Raw genomic sequence first — 16,640 nt, 5'->3', positions numbered from 1 at the left:
ATCACTGAAACTCCTGTTGCAGTTTATGCTGAAAGCTGCTTGTTTCACCTGTTTCATTTCAAAACAAACTCCCAAGCCTTGCTGTACGTTTGGAGCTCTGTGATATTACACATGTTCAAAGCTCCCATGGCAACAAACCTCTGGGTGCTGCCAAACCAAGGGATAACAGTAACCAAGGCAAGCCACTGGTATAACTGCCTTGGGTCAGCTCAACCCGGGTCGAGAGCTCCTCTTACACCAACCATGAATTCAATCCTGTGATGAAGCTGTTCGACAAGGAATGAATAAACAAGTGACACAAGCAGCACTCCACCAATTTTATTGTTGGGAAGAAAGCAAAGTAATTCTTAATTTACAAGCCCCTTTGACAAAAATTAACATGAAGCAACAGCAATTCTTTTTCCCAGGAGATACTAGCATTTGTCAGCACATGTGAAAGACCTTGGCGAAATACGGGAACCTGATTTCCCCCCCTCAGAAACGGACACAGTTTGGGAACTACATGTAAAACACTGAGGCATCACTGAAGAGCATTACTGGTTACCAATTAAAAAATAAGACAGACTTAGCTCCTAAATACGCTTTCATGGACTCAAAACACAAGTTAACTTGGTATGGCTCTATATACTGCTGTTTCAGAAGTGGATCTGGTACTAAAAGAATCTCTTCCACATCTAAAGTCACTCGGAAGGCTTCACTTCCATCAACTTTCATATCTTTTTCATCCAAACTGATCACAGTAAACCCAGCTTTCCTCATATGCAGAGCATTTCACACACAGAAGTATTGTCATCCTGCACCTTAAGGTTCCTACAGAATCCTTTCTACAGGAGCACTAAATATTTTCACAACACAGTTCTCAAAGGAGAATGGTTTTCTTAAGGGGTTATTTACCAGATGTACCACTAAAATTTCCCTTTGATACATTGCTACTGCATCTGAGGATGCAACATTCTGAAGGAAAAAAGAAATTCAGATGCTAAAATGAAGTTGACAGACAAAATTAAAAGGTAAAAAATCAAAATGCAACTGCAGGCAGAAAAGCAGTGCATTTAAAGTATATTCAGCTGCAGGATAATTAAGGTCTACTTTAAATAAAAATCTTTCAACAAAATGCATTTGGCACAGTGCAGTGAAAGGCTGAAAAACCCCCAAAGGTTAGGCACTATGTTATCCTGTTTAAACATAATTAACTGGCAATAATGAGCTATCATTTCCTACAAGGAAAGTGATAATTACTACCACATGTCATACAAGTAGTTAACATACATGAAGTAGTTCGATTACTAGGTAGGGGGGAGAACAGAGAAGATTCTCTTAGGATTATTAGTTGGATAACTGGATTTCAAATACAAGAAAAAATTGAGTTCAGGTCTCTAAAAGACTTTGATAGAACTTTAACAAACCCAACCCATGTTTTGTCAAAAAGCAAGCAAGTGTGCATAGTAGGGGTGAACGCAAACTTATTAAATTAGAGACGGGAAAGGGCAGTAGCTAAGAAATCCAAGTGGTAACTAAAAAATAAAGGACTGAGTTAACTAAATGCTACCAAGAGAAAGGAAGAGTTGTGCTGTATTTACTTATGAGGACACCATGATGAAGTTTGATTTCAAAAAGCTATTTTTACTCTCATTTAAATACAGGCCACAACAAAGTTCTTTGCCCTAACTAAGCAAAACCAATGACTGATTAATCAAAAGTTTGATTAATCAAAAGTTTGATTAATCAAACTTTTACAATCTCAGATACCAACGGATGATCTATCAATCTCGCTATCCAACTGAACCAATCATAGTTAAATAGCAATTATGACACCAATTTCCTATAGAAATGAATTAATGGACTGTATAATCAGCACAATGCTAATCATTTCTGACTCACTACTTGAAAAACATATGTCATTAATCTTTAAATTAACAAGAAAATAGCAGGTTTGTGTGTCCGAAAGATGGTTCACATTCATCTCATCCCAAAAAAATCACTCATTTTCAGATTGTCCCATTGAAATCCTTCAATTTCTTTAAAAATACATTTTCCTAGTCCTTTAAGTGACAATTAATAAAACTCTCTATATACTTGCAAGTATTTATCAGAATTCTAGACAACATCTATGATTTCCTCTAAAGACAGTACAAGCAGATCTTATAAAAATCCTCTGCTGGCTCACAGATAACAACAGTGCAGGATTAATCATTTTTGCTATAGCAACCACTGCACTGCAATTACCATAGTGACATGAAAAGAATAGAAAAAGTAATAATGAAGAGCTCTTACTTGTTTGGAGCAATGTGGCAGCTAAATAAGTGCAGAATCCTCTAGCGCCCAACTCTGCTCACCTTAATCAATTGAAATGCCATTTGTAAGAGACGTCAAAAAGCATTTCTGATTCATTTTTAAAAGGGCAATACAAATCTGTCAATTGTTCCCTGTCCTTTGGCCAGATTAATGTACGAATCACTGCTATCATGTAAAAGAGGGGAGTGCTACTTATTACAGAGGTTCCAACTTAGACATAAAGTGTAAAGTCTACTCCATTACCATAAATGTATTGATATATACACACATTCTTCTATGTAATTTTCCATTAAAATATACGCACATAGATATATATATATATAATTGTAGTAGACTTTCAGATATATACAAACATGCATTTGCATATTCTTTTAATGAAAAAATATATCTTTATTTTTTCAGTACTTCAGGAACACTTGGTACTAATATTATACCAACATCTGTGACAGTTTCTCATGAGTCACCTAATTGCTGTTTTTTCCAACTCCACTTATCCAAATAATTTATACTTGATAGCTGTTGTTCAACCTGCGTAGCTCAAGAAAGGAAATCTTACCCCAAATTAGTTGTTTTTGGAAGTTCTCAGTCAGAATATTATACAAAGCTCTCCCCTTTTTTCAAATGACAGGCAAATATTCATGGCTGGAAAGGGTACTTCAAATAAAATTTTCAGAAGCAGGAAAGAATGTTAGACAAAGTGACCTTTTGAAACAATGCTTATTTTGCTAAGATGCAGGTGTGATCAGTAAACCAGAATCTTGCACTGCAGGAGTGCAACAGGGCACAAGCAGAAAGGTGGGTGTAAGAGGGAAGGCAGGAGCCCAAGTGGCACAGCCCCAAGCTCACATCTGGACCTGACAACACTGCAGAGTCCAACATGCACAAGGTTAAGTTCATGAGAAGTGGCAGAGAGAAAGCACAGAGATACAGAACCCTTTGAGACCTGTAGCAAATGGCAAAGCTGGCATATCAGCTGTGAGGTACAGAAAATGTCAAGGAAGGGGAAGAAAAACAGAGGCAGGCAACCCAGAAGTAAGAATGTCAGAGGCTTGTGCCTGTATTTCGAACATTTCTAGTGCCAGTGGCTGCATCCCAGTGCCAAGAGGAGGATGCCTGTGGCAGAGCAGAGTGGGAGTGTACAGCACATTCCACATCACACACAGCTTGGCAAAACCTGCCTAGGTAGAAGGCAGCACAATCTTCTAACACATCTCATTTTCCATTTCATTGTGGTATTCTGATTTGTTGTGCAACCAATCAGGCCCCACTACAGATAGACAAATTATTCCAAACTGGAAACCATCATACCTTAACTTCCTTTGACTTACAACAATCATTATTCTGTCATTTTTGAAATGGAAAACTGAAAACAGGAGAGGTTAAAGTCTGACAATCCATTTCTAATAATGCATTGTCTTTTAACTCCAGCTCAGTACATGCAGCTGTACGCTCAAAGCCAGCTTTTTGAAGTACTTAAGCAGACACAGCACAGTGGGTAAATAAATGCAGTTACTGTGATAGAGCATTATAGTCATAATGTGAGATTTTTCCCCTTTGTTGTTGGACTGGTGCAGAACAAAAAATACCAGAATGAAAATTAAAGCTTTTTATCTTCCTACCACCATTTACTGTACAGCCACTCTCACAACCAATTATTATGGTCTAAGTATGATTTTTGGATGGCGGGATATTATTCAACTTTCTTCAGACTGCCTTTCATAAAGAACATGGAGTTTAGGATTATATCCCTTCATTACTCATATGCTGCTTTAGTACCATATTCACTTCAACATCCTCAACTTTGTTCAGTGAGAAAGTAACTATTTGTTGCATTAAGTGTCTTAAATTAATGCTAAGAAGATGGAAGGGAAAAAAAATTGATGCTCTTCTTCAATTTGTACCCTGGTTTGAAATCATAGTTCTAAGTATTTCCATAGTTGTCAGCATGAATTCTGTTCCTTTATCAAAGCACACATTTATAGCAATCTTCTCACTCACTTAGAAAAATTCATGGGCAAGAAACACCACGAGACCTTTCCCATCCTTCCCTCTGGCTAAGGTGGAGTGATCTGGAATGAAGATGAAGGTGTGTACGTAGTTGTTCATGACGAGGAAGCGGGACCCTCACATGGCAAGATCTGAGTGTTCTCAGAGGTGAAGGGGCTGAGAGCTTTCAGAGTAACCAGTTCAGAAGGTCAGTGTCTCCTCCATGGTGACACTGGTGGTCCCTGGCCTCTCCCTGCTCTGGCAGATGTGCTGCCCCTCTACACTGATTTGCAGGTATTTTTTACATCCCTGCACACACTTGCTCTCTGATATTCACCCTTACTAGAGAGGTTGCTCCACCTTGCCTCACAGCAGTGCTCTGCCTATGAATTTGATGATAATTAGCAGAGCAGGGCATTAAACAAGTGGTGCTGGAACTCCAGCCCAGCAGCCCCTGGGATGCTGCCGTTTCTCCCAACCTCAGCCCTGCCATAGTGCTGCACACTCCATTTAGCTGCATGTTCAAAATTTCAACTTTAGCACTGGAACAGTTCCACTTCTCTTTGCAAACCTATCCCAGGGTTTATTAAAATTCCATTAATTACTATAACTTTCTAAAATTATGATGTATCATTTGGGCTCGCTAGCCACCTAACATGAAATTATCCTACATTAAGATAGCTTTTCACATTGCCATTGTTAAAAAATTATAAAAAAATTTCTATTTAGTACCTATTAAGACACATTATTCAGAACATCAGCTTGGAAAATGATTACAAAAGACCCAGCACACTTAGTTTTTTTTTAACTGCAAAAACTGTATTATTCTATTCTTTCCTTCATATACCATATAGATAAGTATTCAAACTTGAAGATAAATAGTAAAATATTGTATTAAAACTTTGTCAAAGATTTTAGAAAATGGGGTAAACATTTCACAGAAGAGCCTAGGGCACAGTTCAGGTTCTACCTTACTTCATTCCCTGTAGATCTGATCTAAGGACCATTACCCATCCAGCAGAGGTGTCTTGCATTCACATGTCATCCTCAAAACACTTGTAAGTGGCAGCATAGAGTGAGTCACACCCTGGGTCTAAGAAGTTTAAAAACTGTCATTTTCTTTAAAATAAATTTTTAAGAAAATGCTGAAACAAGGCTACCATTTGACAACATTTAAAGACAGGCTCAGTCTCTGTTAACAAGCGTGTTGAATAAATACAGAAAATTACATTTCCAAGCAGTTATTTACAGTCAATTATGTCAGCAGAATCAGGCCTGCAACACTTTGCTTCTGGTTGGAAAATTGTTAGTGCACAGAAAAATAGTATTTTTTGCATTACAAAACTAACATGCCCCATTCTCTGTAACATGACACACATTGATAAGCCACAATTGACTGGAAAGGTACATTCTAATAGAAAAACATAGGCTTTCACTAACCCTTGCAAAAATAGATTTACATATAAATTAAATTTTTCTCCTGTCCAAAGGCCTTCCAGAAATTTCAATTACAACCATTAAGATTTTACCGTGTTCCAGCAATCTTTCTTCAAGTAATTTTATTTCATTTATATTTTGTCTTTATTAGTTCATACAAGTGAAGAATTTAGAAACATTTAGTCAGATAATGTTTTCTGAACAAGATCAGAGAAAAAACCAAAAATCATGACAAATGTTTGATAAAATTAAGTTTAAAGCAACAAAGCATCTCAAAGCAACAAAAATTAGCTACGTGAGGCAGAATGTACTGGGAAAACCAAAGCTGAATTTGTTAATAATTTTTCCCAGACACTTCAAGAGTTACAAATAGACATAACACATTAAAGCAGAAAAAGCAGAGAAACATAAAAACTCCATTTAGAGCTAAACACCTTTATTTGTTCTCCAGTGTAGAGTACCTAACCAAAACATGAGAAAGCAACACTCAGGTCAGTGTAAAAGAAGAAAACTCACCAAAATCTGCAAACACGGACTGTCCAACGACTTTGGCACCACTGGGCATTTCCTTACTTCTTCCAGTTTTAGAGAAGTTCCCATCCTAGCAAACAGGACAAAGATGATGGAAAGACTGAATTGCAGACTAAGTGATAAAAACTGACTTTTGAACCAAAGAAAAAACAGATTACTAATGAAGGGCTTTAGCAGATAAGAGACATCTCAGCTATGGAAAAAACTGCACTTTTCAAAAATTAGGACTGAGTTTTTGCATTTCTAAGCCTTCCTGTATTCTTATGGAAATCCAGCAATAGTAATATTCAGATACGATTTCCATATATTTTGCTGTGCTATGAGGAAGAGATTGGATTATTTCAGCAACATTATCTAAATGATAATTAAGTGATTATGAATACTACTGTGCATTTTTGCATATTGACATGTGAATTTATAGACATATGTAATATATAACAACACACCTACACACCTGTTAAAAATAGGGTCCTGATTTGCCTTCTATTAGGAAATAAACTGATTTAATATTAGGTTTGGCTTAGAACTTGTTTTACTTATCTGTTATTAAAATCCAGGCCTACAGAAAGTAATAGTCCATTATACCATCAGAAAGATGAAAAGTGCTGGATCATTGTTTATCACAGAACTGGATCACAGCTGAACAAACCCATTTAAGATGTTGAGTTTTCATAGCCATGTCAGATGACCCAAGGCCCATGTCCCCAGTCACTGCCATCAGCTCCTGCACAGTGCTCTGCCACAAATGCCCAGGAAGGCACGGAGCCAAAGGCTTGGGAACGGAGCACCGTTATCCATATCCAACATGACTCATGTCATATTTAGTTTGTAGACTTCCATGCAACCCTGGACACAGTACTGTTTGTACTGGATGTCTGACTATGTATCTTTACCTTGACATATAATTTATAATGACTCTGATGAGAAAAATTAAAATGGATGCATTTCCATGCAGTGAAATAGAAGAGGCCCTGCTCTTAGTTGGCCCCAAAAGCATATCTTGTATAGGCAAATATCAGTGAAGGGAACTACTTTTTTCTACAAAGAGCAATTTAACAGCTTTTAATGGATCAGTTAAGGTATTTGTAGGTTCATACACATGTACAAGCATTTCACATGTATGACCTATTTTACTGGGTTGATTGATTCCAAAGAACAGAATTCTTTCTAAAGATAAGCAAATCTATCAATACAAAATATATAATGCAGTCTAGTATTTGCAAGAAAATTAAAAAAGACCCCCACTAACGGGAGACAGGACAAACACCTTGTGTACTTACAAACACTTAATAGCCGGTGATTTTTAAAGTCTACCTAAAGCTGTAAGAGCAAGATCCATGACTCACTGCTTTCATTACTCCTTCCTACACATTATCTCAGACAAGACTCTGTTCTACAGTGACTCACTGTGATAGGATGGATGCATTTTCAGGTAAACCCTCAAAAACTCATTCCTTAGCTAATAAGAAACACATTAAGCACTTTCTATTATCATAAAATAGTGAACTTTTAGCTATAGTCATTTTGGATAACAAGGTACAAAGGATGCCCCTGGCCAGGTCAGGCAATACAAAAGCAGAATCTCAATAAATAAATAAATGTTAATCCATTGATCTGTTACTCCTCAACCTGAATTTCAGTTATGATATTTAGTTAACACAAAGGAATTTCCCCAAATGTAACTTGCACATGTATTGTAATAGTCAGAAGCAACATTTGAGCCTCCGTCCCAGAAAATCTTACCCAAGACCTGCAGTCAGAAAAAAGCTGACTTTAATCTTTCAGACATTAAGAATAAAACCAAACTGATCAGTCTCTTAGCTATAAATCACTATAAATGTCACAAAATGACTCTTTGGGGTTTGTAACTTGTCTGTGTTTCAACAGAATGGTTATTTGTGTTTTTTCTCTTACCTTGTTTACCCATGTCTCAAACTGAATGGTTTTGGAATTTGGTGATGTGGTAAGGAACAAATCTGTAAGAAAATTTAAGAGAAATAAAATATTTAACAGTAGACTACATACAAAAATATTTAATCAATTAGTAAACAGATTTAATTTTAAAAATATTACCTATCTTTTAGAAGTTACAAATATATTCCAGTGATGTTTAGAAGTAAATATATACAATAAGAAAGATTAAAAACATACCCCTCAAAACTATTTTCCTGTCTTGTACTCTTCTGTTTAAATAAATATCAATAAATATAAACTAGCCTTTTATTTGGGATATGTCGAATTAAGCAACAGATACACTACTGACAGGAGAAGAAAAGCAGATGGAGAAATATTTCTGGCTTCCTATACACTAAAATTTTCTCAAACATCAAAACAGTGCAAAATAGAGCTTCAAAGGATTTATCTGGCAAGGCCTAAACAGAAGCTTATTCACCACCATTTAGAAAAGTCCCCAAATTAGGAAAATGGAAAGAAAAAGCCTTTATTTAAAACAAAAAAAAAGTGGAGGTTGAAGAATAAGAAAAAATTAAGTCTAGTATTAAGAAATCCAGATTTAAGAAAACTACTCTTTTAAAAGCTTGTTTTTCATTGTCTCCTTCCTCCCGGCAATTTCAATTGCCATTCTTTGAGCTAGAACACAATGGTTACTTTTCAGGGGGAAAAAAAAAAAAAGAAAAGAGAATATTAATGCTTTACCCTAAACTGTTTTACGGAATAAGCAGGTAGATGGCTGGCCGTACAGGGAACTTCAAATGGCACAATAAGGGATATTGTGTTCCAGGGAAAAAAAACCCAGCAACAAACAACAACCACAAAACTATAAACCTCCCCACACCTAACAAGCAAAACCCAAACAAAAATCCCACATACACACAAAAACCAACAAAGATTTTGCTTATAGACTTCTCTCCCACAGCTTAAAAGCTCTACCATTTAATTTTATTCCTCTGAATATGTGAAATGGGCATTTCCTTTACAGCACACACATGAAAAGCATGATAGCGCACTTGGAATGAATTACAGTGATACTTAAGGATTTCTTGAAGGAGAGTCAAAAATAATGAAAATAATCTGAAGACAGCATAAATGTAAGTTAGAAAACTTATATACACTTTCAAATATTAACTTTGCATCTAGAAGGAAACTTGTGCAATACTGTTGATTACTATCAGATATAAACCAGAAAAATATTAAAATATCCAAAACATTCATGGAGGGTAAAAGAGGAACATGGAATAACAGAAGCTTTAACTAATTTTCCTACAGGCCAAAATGCCACTACATCTTAGAAAAATGTTTTTGAGGTTTAAATAATTATTTCAAATAGGGTTGTCCTTGCTGTACTTGGTACTGAAATATTCCATGCTGCATATGGGTTATGCCACAACATGCTCTGAAGTGTTCTATTGAAATACCCAGCAAAGGATGAGCATTTGATCCCCAGCTGGGGCTGGCTGGGTGACCCTCACAGCCATTCTGTCTGCAGTGTAACCTTTCCCTAGCACCTCTCTGACTCTGCCTCACACTGTAGAGCTGACCTCCCACCTTCACTGCTGAGTCAATCCTCTCTCTGCTCAGTCCTTGGTGCAAGAGGAGATCTTGGGGAGCAGTAACTCAGCACTCCCACTGTTTATACATACTTGGGGACTCTATCCCAGACTGAGACTAAGTGGCATGGCTACCAACACCAGACATAACTCACCCAGTGTCACCATGCTAGATCAAGGCTTGACACTGAACAGGCTCAGCTCCCTCAGCCTTTCCTCATCAGAGAGATGCTCCAGTCCCTTCATCATCTTTGTCACCCTCCACTGGCCCCACTCCCTGACCTGCTCCAATGCTCTTCCTAAAGGCCCCCACGATCCCATTGGCCTTATGGTCACAAGGACACGGTGCTGGCTCATGGACAGCCTGGCTGTCACCAGGACCCCCAGGCCCTTCTCCTCAGAGCTGTTCCAGGTCACCCCCAGCTCGTGCAGGTGCTGGGGTTGTTCCTCCCAGGTGCAGGACCCTGCACTGCCTTCGAACTTAATCAAGTTCTTCCCTGCCATCCTGTCAGTGTGCCTGTTTTGCACCAAACTCTTGCCCCCAAACCACTTTTTCTCCAAAGTCAGTAAATTACTTTTGCACTCTGTTCCTCTCCGTGTCTCCTTTTTCCTAACTCAAGGCACACAACATTATATAGAACGAATGGAACCAACACAGCAGAGCCGTTCCAAGGCTGCTGCAATATCACACTGCACTGGCAAAATGCAAAGGCAGGCAAAGAGAGCAAGTAATCTAAAAATAGTGCAGAGGAGCTGGTGCCACGCTGCTCTTACATAAAGAAACAAGCTGTGATTTCCCATAGGACAACTTAATACAGGTACAGCAACACCACCTCTAGCTCTAGAGCCCTCTGAACCAATCCCACTGGTACCTTATTGCCAATTGTCCTCCTTTTTATCCTTAAGCCTTCTTAGAAGCTACATGTTTGAAATGCTCATGCATGATTCTGGGATTAAACTCTCTTGCACTGCAACCAAATCAAATTGTTACTATTTACAAGTAATTTTCCATTTTGATCAAGAGTGTCAGAGATGTCAAACCAAACCAAACAAAAACATTTCTTTGCAGCAGCAGTATAAAAAAGGTAATGCAATTTAGACACTTCAAGGAACTATTCACAGATTTGTATAATTCAGAATTACAAGTGTTTTCTCCCAAGTTTGTGAAAGAAATGTGTAAGAAAAAGCAAGTCCTGTCTGGACCAGTGTTCTAGACCAGTTAATTCCCAAATGTTACTTTCAATCTACCTTACTTTATGATTCTTTCTGGTTTGACTATGTAAGTTTTTAACTCCAAGATTATCTCAGAGAGGAAACAAGAATCTGTGCAATCTATAAATATCTAACAGCCATAGCAAAGCGAGCCTTTCCTTTCCAAAGGAATGGGGTCCATGACATATCTCCCACCTCACTGCTATGGCTTTCCATATCTATTATAACTAAATTCTTAAATATCTAAGAGCTGCAGGAGAACAGATGGAGCCAACAAATGCATTAATATCCGTATGATCAGTACTGGGGCTACACAATAATGAAGACACAGATCTTTTCTACACTTTTTGCTTCTGGCTATACCAAGAATACTCAGTCCCTTTTTCCTACAAGGAATGCCTATCATATTACATATGCTCAGCAAAAGTCACTTGTGCATAGATATGCTGCACATTGCCTTTGGAAGGCAGTTCAGGTTGCAATTTCAGCTGTAAGAAACAAAATCTATTCCATAAAGATCTCTACATTTAAAAAGCACAGACAAGGTATTGAGGGGTGTTCAAATTCTTATGAACCTAACAACAGCACAGTGAGAGATATTTCCAATCTGAAGTTATAAAATCAACTAATCTGGAGCTCAACAAGCAATTAGTAACAGAATACAAAGGTGATGGTTTTACTAGACAACAGGTACATGAAGGGATGCTAAAAACAAGGGGGTACCTTTAACAGCCCTACAGTAATTGTAGATTCTGTAGATATACAAATGGAAATATTAAACAGGAAGAGGAAAAAAATCCACTTTCCTGCTGCTACTGTCAGAAAAAGAATTGAACTAGCTGGATGGACGACTAGACTAAGCCTGCAGGGCATTTCTTGCGTCCTTAATTTGTGACATGATGGAGCAAAGATAAGGAAAATACTCAATAGTTGGGATGGTGGAAGATCTCGATGCCAGATTCAGGCAGATTTCCTGAGATGTAGCACCTACAGCCAAAGTGAATGGTTTTTTGCTAAGTAGTAGCAAAAAACCAATACTGCCTGAGAGAAAACCTCTCTCTTAAACAAATGCAAAGTAAAGTGTGTTCACATTTAAATACACTATCCTATTTAGGATTTAACAGCCAGTGATTAACATAAATACAACATAAGTAATTTGAATATTCATCAACAAAATTAAACAGCCTGGGAATACAATAAGGAAGCATGGAGGTTACCTGGCATTTTAGATCTACAATAATGAAAATCAGACTAAATATATACCAAACACTTAATACAGAAGGTATCTGATAATGCTGCAACACAAAATCACTGTGTACTAGCATTTTACTTACCCTAAAAAGTGAGTTGGTGAGTGAATTTGGCTATAATTTAATTTAACTGGCTTAGTAATAAGATGCTGCTATCCAAGTTCTGCTACATTTGGTCACCAGCTAACATATATATGGAAAAACACTGAATTCACCATTCATTCTTACAAAAAAAGGAAAGAGATTATTAGAATGTATGTTTCTGCCTGTAAAAGGGAACTTATTCAAGTACTGTGTTCCAAGCTCTAACCTAAAGCTCGTTATAGAGGAACCACAGCACTTCCATCCATCTTTACATGATAGGATCAGAGAATTTCAATATTGTATCAACATATGGTCCACTGAAGACTGAAAAATTTCTCCCAAAAGCTACATAAAACTTGACTGGCTAGACTGCATTGAGTTTATTTAGTGCATTTAGAACTATCCTGTATCAATGTCCAAGTCACCCCAGACACAGCCATAAATACTAACACTGTAATTTGAATACAGCACACCCCATCTTGAACTAGCCACATTTCTGGCAATGCTTGTGCACTATATCTAAAGGAGCTTTACCTACCTACTAATGTCTACAGTGGCCCAGCTCAGGCACCAAGAGCATGGGATTTGTGCCATGGGGCTCAGGAACCACCGATCTGCACTAAAGATAATCAGCTACTGGGAACCCAGCACCTGGAGAAGGGCAACCACACAGGATCCAAGGGCAGGAGCACCTCTCCTGGGGAGATGGGCTGGGAGTTGGAGCTGTTCTGGAGAGGAGAAACCTTAGAGCCCCTTCCAGAACTTAAAGAGAGCTGGGAAGGGGCTTTGGACAAGGACATGCAGAGATAGAGCAAGGGGGAATGGCCTTAAACTGAAAGGGCGCAGGTTTAGGTTAGAGGTAAGGAAGAAATTCTTCCCTGTGAGGATGGTGATGCCCTGCACAGGTTGCCCAGAGAAGCTGTGGCTGCCCCATCCCTGGCAGGCTCCTAGTTTTGATGAATCTTTTAATCAGAACAGTAAATAAAACTGGTACTGTTACAAACTCACCCTACTTCCACTGATTTTACTTACTAGAACTAGAAATTGCAATAAAACCGAACTATATAGAACCTGCTCCAAGTTTACTTCTGATGATCCTTGTTATTTTCTGTCACTTTTGAGTGTTATAAAAAATGGTACTATTTTTAGATGGAGCATTCATTTCACTAATGACTGATTTGACCTTTCTGTTTAATGTCAGAGGGCTTTATTTCAGAATAAAAACCCTCAGCATCTGACTGTCTTGAGAAGCCACCAGGGTACAAGCAACATTAAATTACTGCTTGATTTCAAATTCACTTCAGAAGTTTAAGTTAATAAAGGAGGTGGGAGAAAGTGCCCTTATTATAAACACTATCACCATGGACAAGGCAAGTAGTCAATTACAACATACATGTGTACACTCCCAACATGCCTAAAAATGTTTTCATTAATGTGGAAGAACAGGGGTGTCTGTGCATATTCTCTAACCAGAAGTTACTTTTGGAGATGAACGTGCCTGCTTGTATCTACATGTAAATAATGTGCTGAATTAAAAATCTCTGCTTTGCAGTGTGTTGACAGAATGGTAATGTAGCAACTGTATTAAAAACATTAAATGCTATAAAACCTAAGGCAAAGTAAGAGAGAACTTTCCTCTATTTATATTACAGATTGAACACTGGTAGGAAAAAAAGTATTTAAAACCAAAATTAAAAACATTATTTACAATTTTTTTAGTTGTAATTATACAGTTTTAGCTGTAGAATACTCCTAGTATGCACAAACCTAATTTTATACAAAAAAGTTGGATATAGTCAGCTTTATTTCTCTACTACATGGAAAGAGAAAACAAAATCTTACATGTTTCATGCTTCTGCCCATAAGTTTTTCTTTCAGGTAGAGAAGCCCTCTACATGAGGTATTCAGATTTGTCAAACTGGGATCAGGACTGTCCTAGAGCAAATGGAATAATCTACTGCCCGGCTGTATGATTTAGCTGTTATAACACAGACATGGCTACAAGTACCAGTGCTAAGGAGCCTGCAGTTCACTTTCACAAATTTTTGGTGCTAGTTACATGAAATAGTAACTTCCTCCTCTGAAAAACTTAAGCAAAACAAAAGGACTTCATACGTTCCAAACAAGCTAATTTGTGTTGGTAAATTTTTAAGAAATACGCATATAATAAGAGATTGTGACTTTATTCTGTTCAAATGGGTCTTTCAAAATTTATTAAGTTTTTACTGGAACTATTTAGTAAAACAAGTGATAAACAATGATAAACAACATAACTAAGCACTAAAATCCCTTTCATTATTAAAAATTACAATAGAAAGAATTCATATATATTAATTCAAAAGCTTTGCTTAACCGGAGAACTTTAAATTAGATTTCAGCTTTAGATTTATGCTTCTGAACACACAGAACAGGTGGGACTATCCTTTTGGTTTTTAGCACTTCAAACATGAGCTTTCAGACAGAAAATGCTCTTTATTTTCAGAATAAGGGCAACAACATTGTTTCAAGGAACAGAAAATGACAACTCTCAAGAGTGTTTTCAGAACCCATTTTTACATTCATGTTTTCTCAACAAAATGCTATTTGGGGCAGAACCAATTTACTTCTCACCTGTGTTAAGTTATTGATTCCCATAAAAATATACTATTATAACTCCCTGGTGTATATAGTTATATCAGTATATAATTAAAAATTGCAAAAGGAATAGCTTCTGAGACAGTTCATAATGGCATTAAAACTGCTAAGCAGATAGCAGAGATTATGGGCTCCTTTAGAAAGATTAGGAAAAAGAAGTTAAACCTAAAACTCTTCCTTTTCTCTAACAATCTCTACCCATCCTTTGGTTCTCTTTGTAAGGAAAGCGATGAGTAAAGCCATTGGCAAAAGCAGCCCAGTCCCAGCAGCAGCAGGAGATGCAGCTAATTCCAGCTCTGGTTTGATTTTATGAGCAGGAACTTTCTATGGTATTGAACACTGTGAAGGAACAAGTGGAGGAATGGAGGTGACAGGAGATCATATCACCCAGAGCATTTTTAATTAGAGATAACAAACATGTAAAGAGTTGAAGTAATGAAAAACAAACAAAACTTTACAGACTAAAGTCCTCTGAAATATATCCTATCTTATATGATACATTTTTTCCCTCCATTATTTGCTGTAAACTCTGCTATCAGAGCTAAAACACTTAAGAAATTTAAAAAATTGTAGCTCTTCAAGGAATGACACACAGTGACATGGCTTTACTGAATATTTGCTCTGGGAGAAATGTAGGGGAGGGGGCAAAACCAGAGAGAACAGTTTGACTTCAAATATATATACACAACCCCCACACCCCATCCAAGTTTTAAAATGCCACTCAGATACTTTGTTTGCCAGCTATTTTAATAGCGAATAAATGCTGATCTACTGCAGAAAATAAGCTTTGCTGGTAATATGAGCTGCAGAGAGGCTGCCAGCTTCCATGAAGAGAAACTCACTGAAAATAAGACCAGAGAATCTGACACTGAGCATTACAATATCTTCGGAATCCAGGTTTAAATGACTACAACAGAAATATCACCTATGATTTGAATGATTGATTTTCAAGAAGAAAACTATCTACATTTACGCATTTAAACTAAGTGGGAATCAAAAAAGAAAACACATTGTTAACGTTCTGGTACATTAACATTTACGCATTTAAACTAAGTGGGAATCAAAAAGAAAACACATTGTTAATGTTCTGGTACATTAGGTTTCTGAATTCCCAAAGCAAAACAACATAAGAAAATTAACCACCAGAAATCAGTAAAGAGACTAACAATTAGCTTACAGCAAGCTGTTTCTGACTAATGATTTTTCCACTTTAGTTTTCCCAAACCCAAATCTGTGATTTTTCCTTCATTTTATATAAACAGCTCCAGAAAAATCTCCAATTATATACACCATGTGCTAGTGTTTAACACAAGATCAGTTGTAAAACCAGCATTTCCAAACTGTGGAATCACATAACCAAGTGACACAGTATTTAATACATCAGCTATTTTTCATAGCATTCAAGGATACATTGACAGATGTACAGTATGAAGTTACAGTGCGATTCACAGTCCAAGGCAGCTTGTCTCATGCCTTTGAGCACTTTAGAACTATGCATAGGGCCTGACTTCTTGGTAGAAGACTTGTAACTTTGAATGCAAACAAATTTATTGTTTAATAATCCTGGTTTTTTTCCCCCAAGCAATTAGGAACTATATTTTTGGCCTAGAAAGACAGCATTAGCCCTAAGTGAACATCTGACATTTTAGGACGCTTACAATAAAAGTAACAAAGTTGGCTAATTAGAAAAAAAAAAAAAAAAGAC

General features: G+C 37.1%; 1 protein-coding gene across 1 annotated transcript in view; it reads right to left on the bottom strand.

Moving 5' to 3' along the window:
- The window catches only part of ITFG1 (integrin alpha FG-GAP repeat containing 1), a 68,680-nt gene that overhangs the window by 42,627 nt on the left and 9,413 nt on the right, over positions 1 to 16,640 (bottom strand). The window contains exons 6-7 of the mRNA XM_008638921.2: positions 8,164 to 8,225; positions 6,235 to 6,319 (exon numbers count right to left, since the gene is read on the bottom strand). Of these exons, the coding sequence (XP_008637143.1) occupies positions 6,235 to 6,319; positions 8,164 to 8,225 (147 nt within the window). The remainder of the gene's footprint in view (positions 1 to 6,234; positions 6,320 to 8,163; positions 8,226 to 16,640) is intronic.

This window comes from Corvus brachyrhynchos, unplaced genomic scaffold, assembly GCF_000691975.1.
Source record: "Corvus brachyrhynchos isolate BGI_N302 unplaced genomic scaffold, ASM69197v1 scaffold26, whole genome shotgun sequence".
Taxonomy (NCBI): Eukaryota; Metazoa; Chordata; class Aves; order Passeriformes; family Corvidae; genus Corvus; species Corvus brachyrhynchos.
The sequence above is the reverse complement of the archived record's forward strand: the minus strand, read 5'-3'. Positions and strand labels throughout refer to the sequence as shown.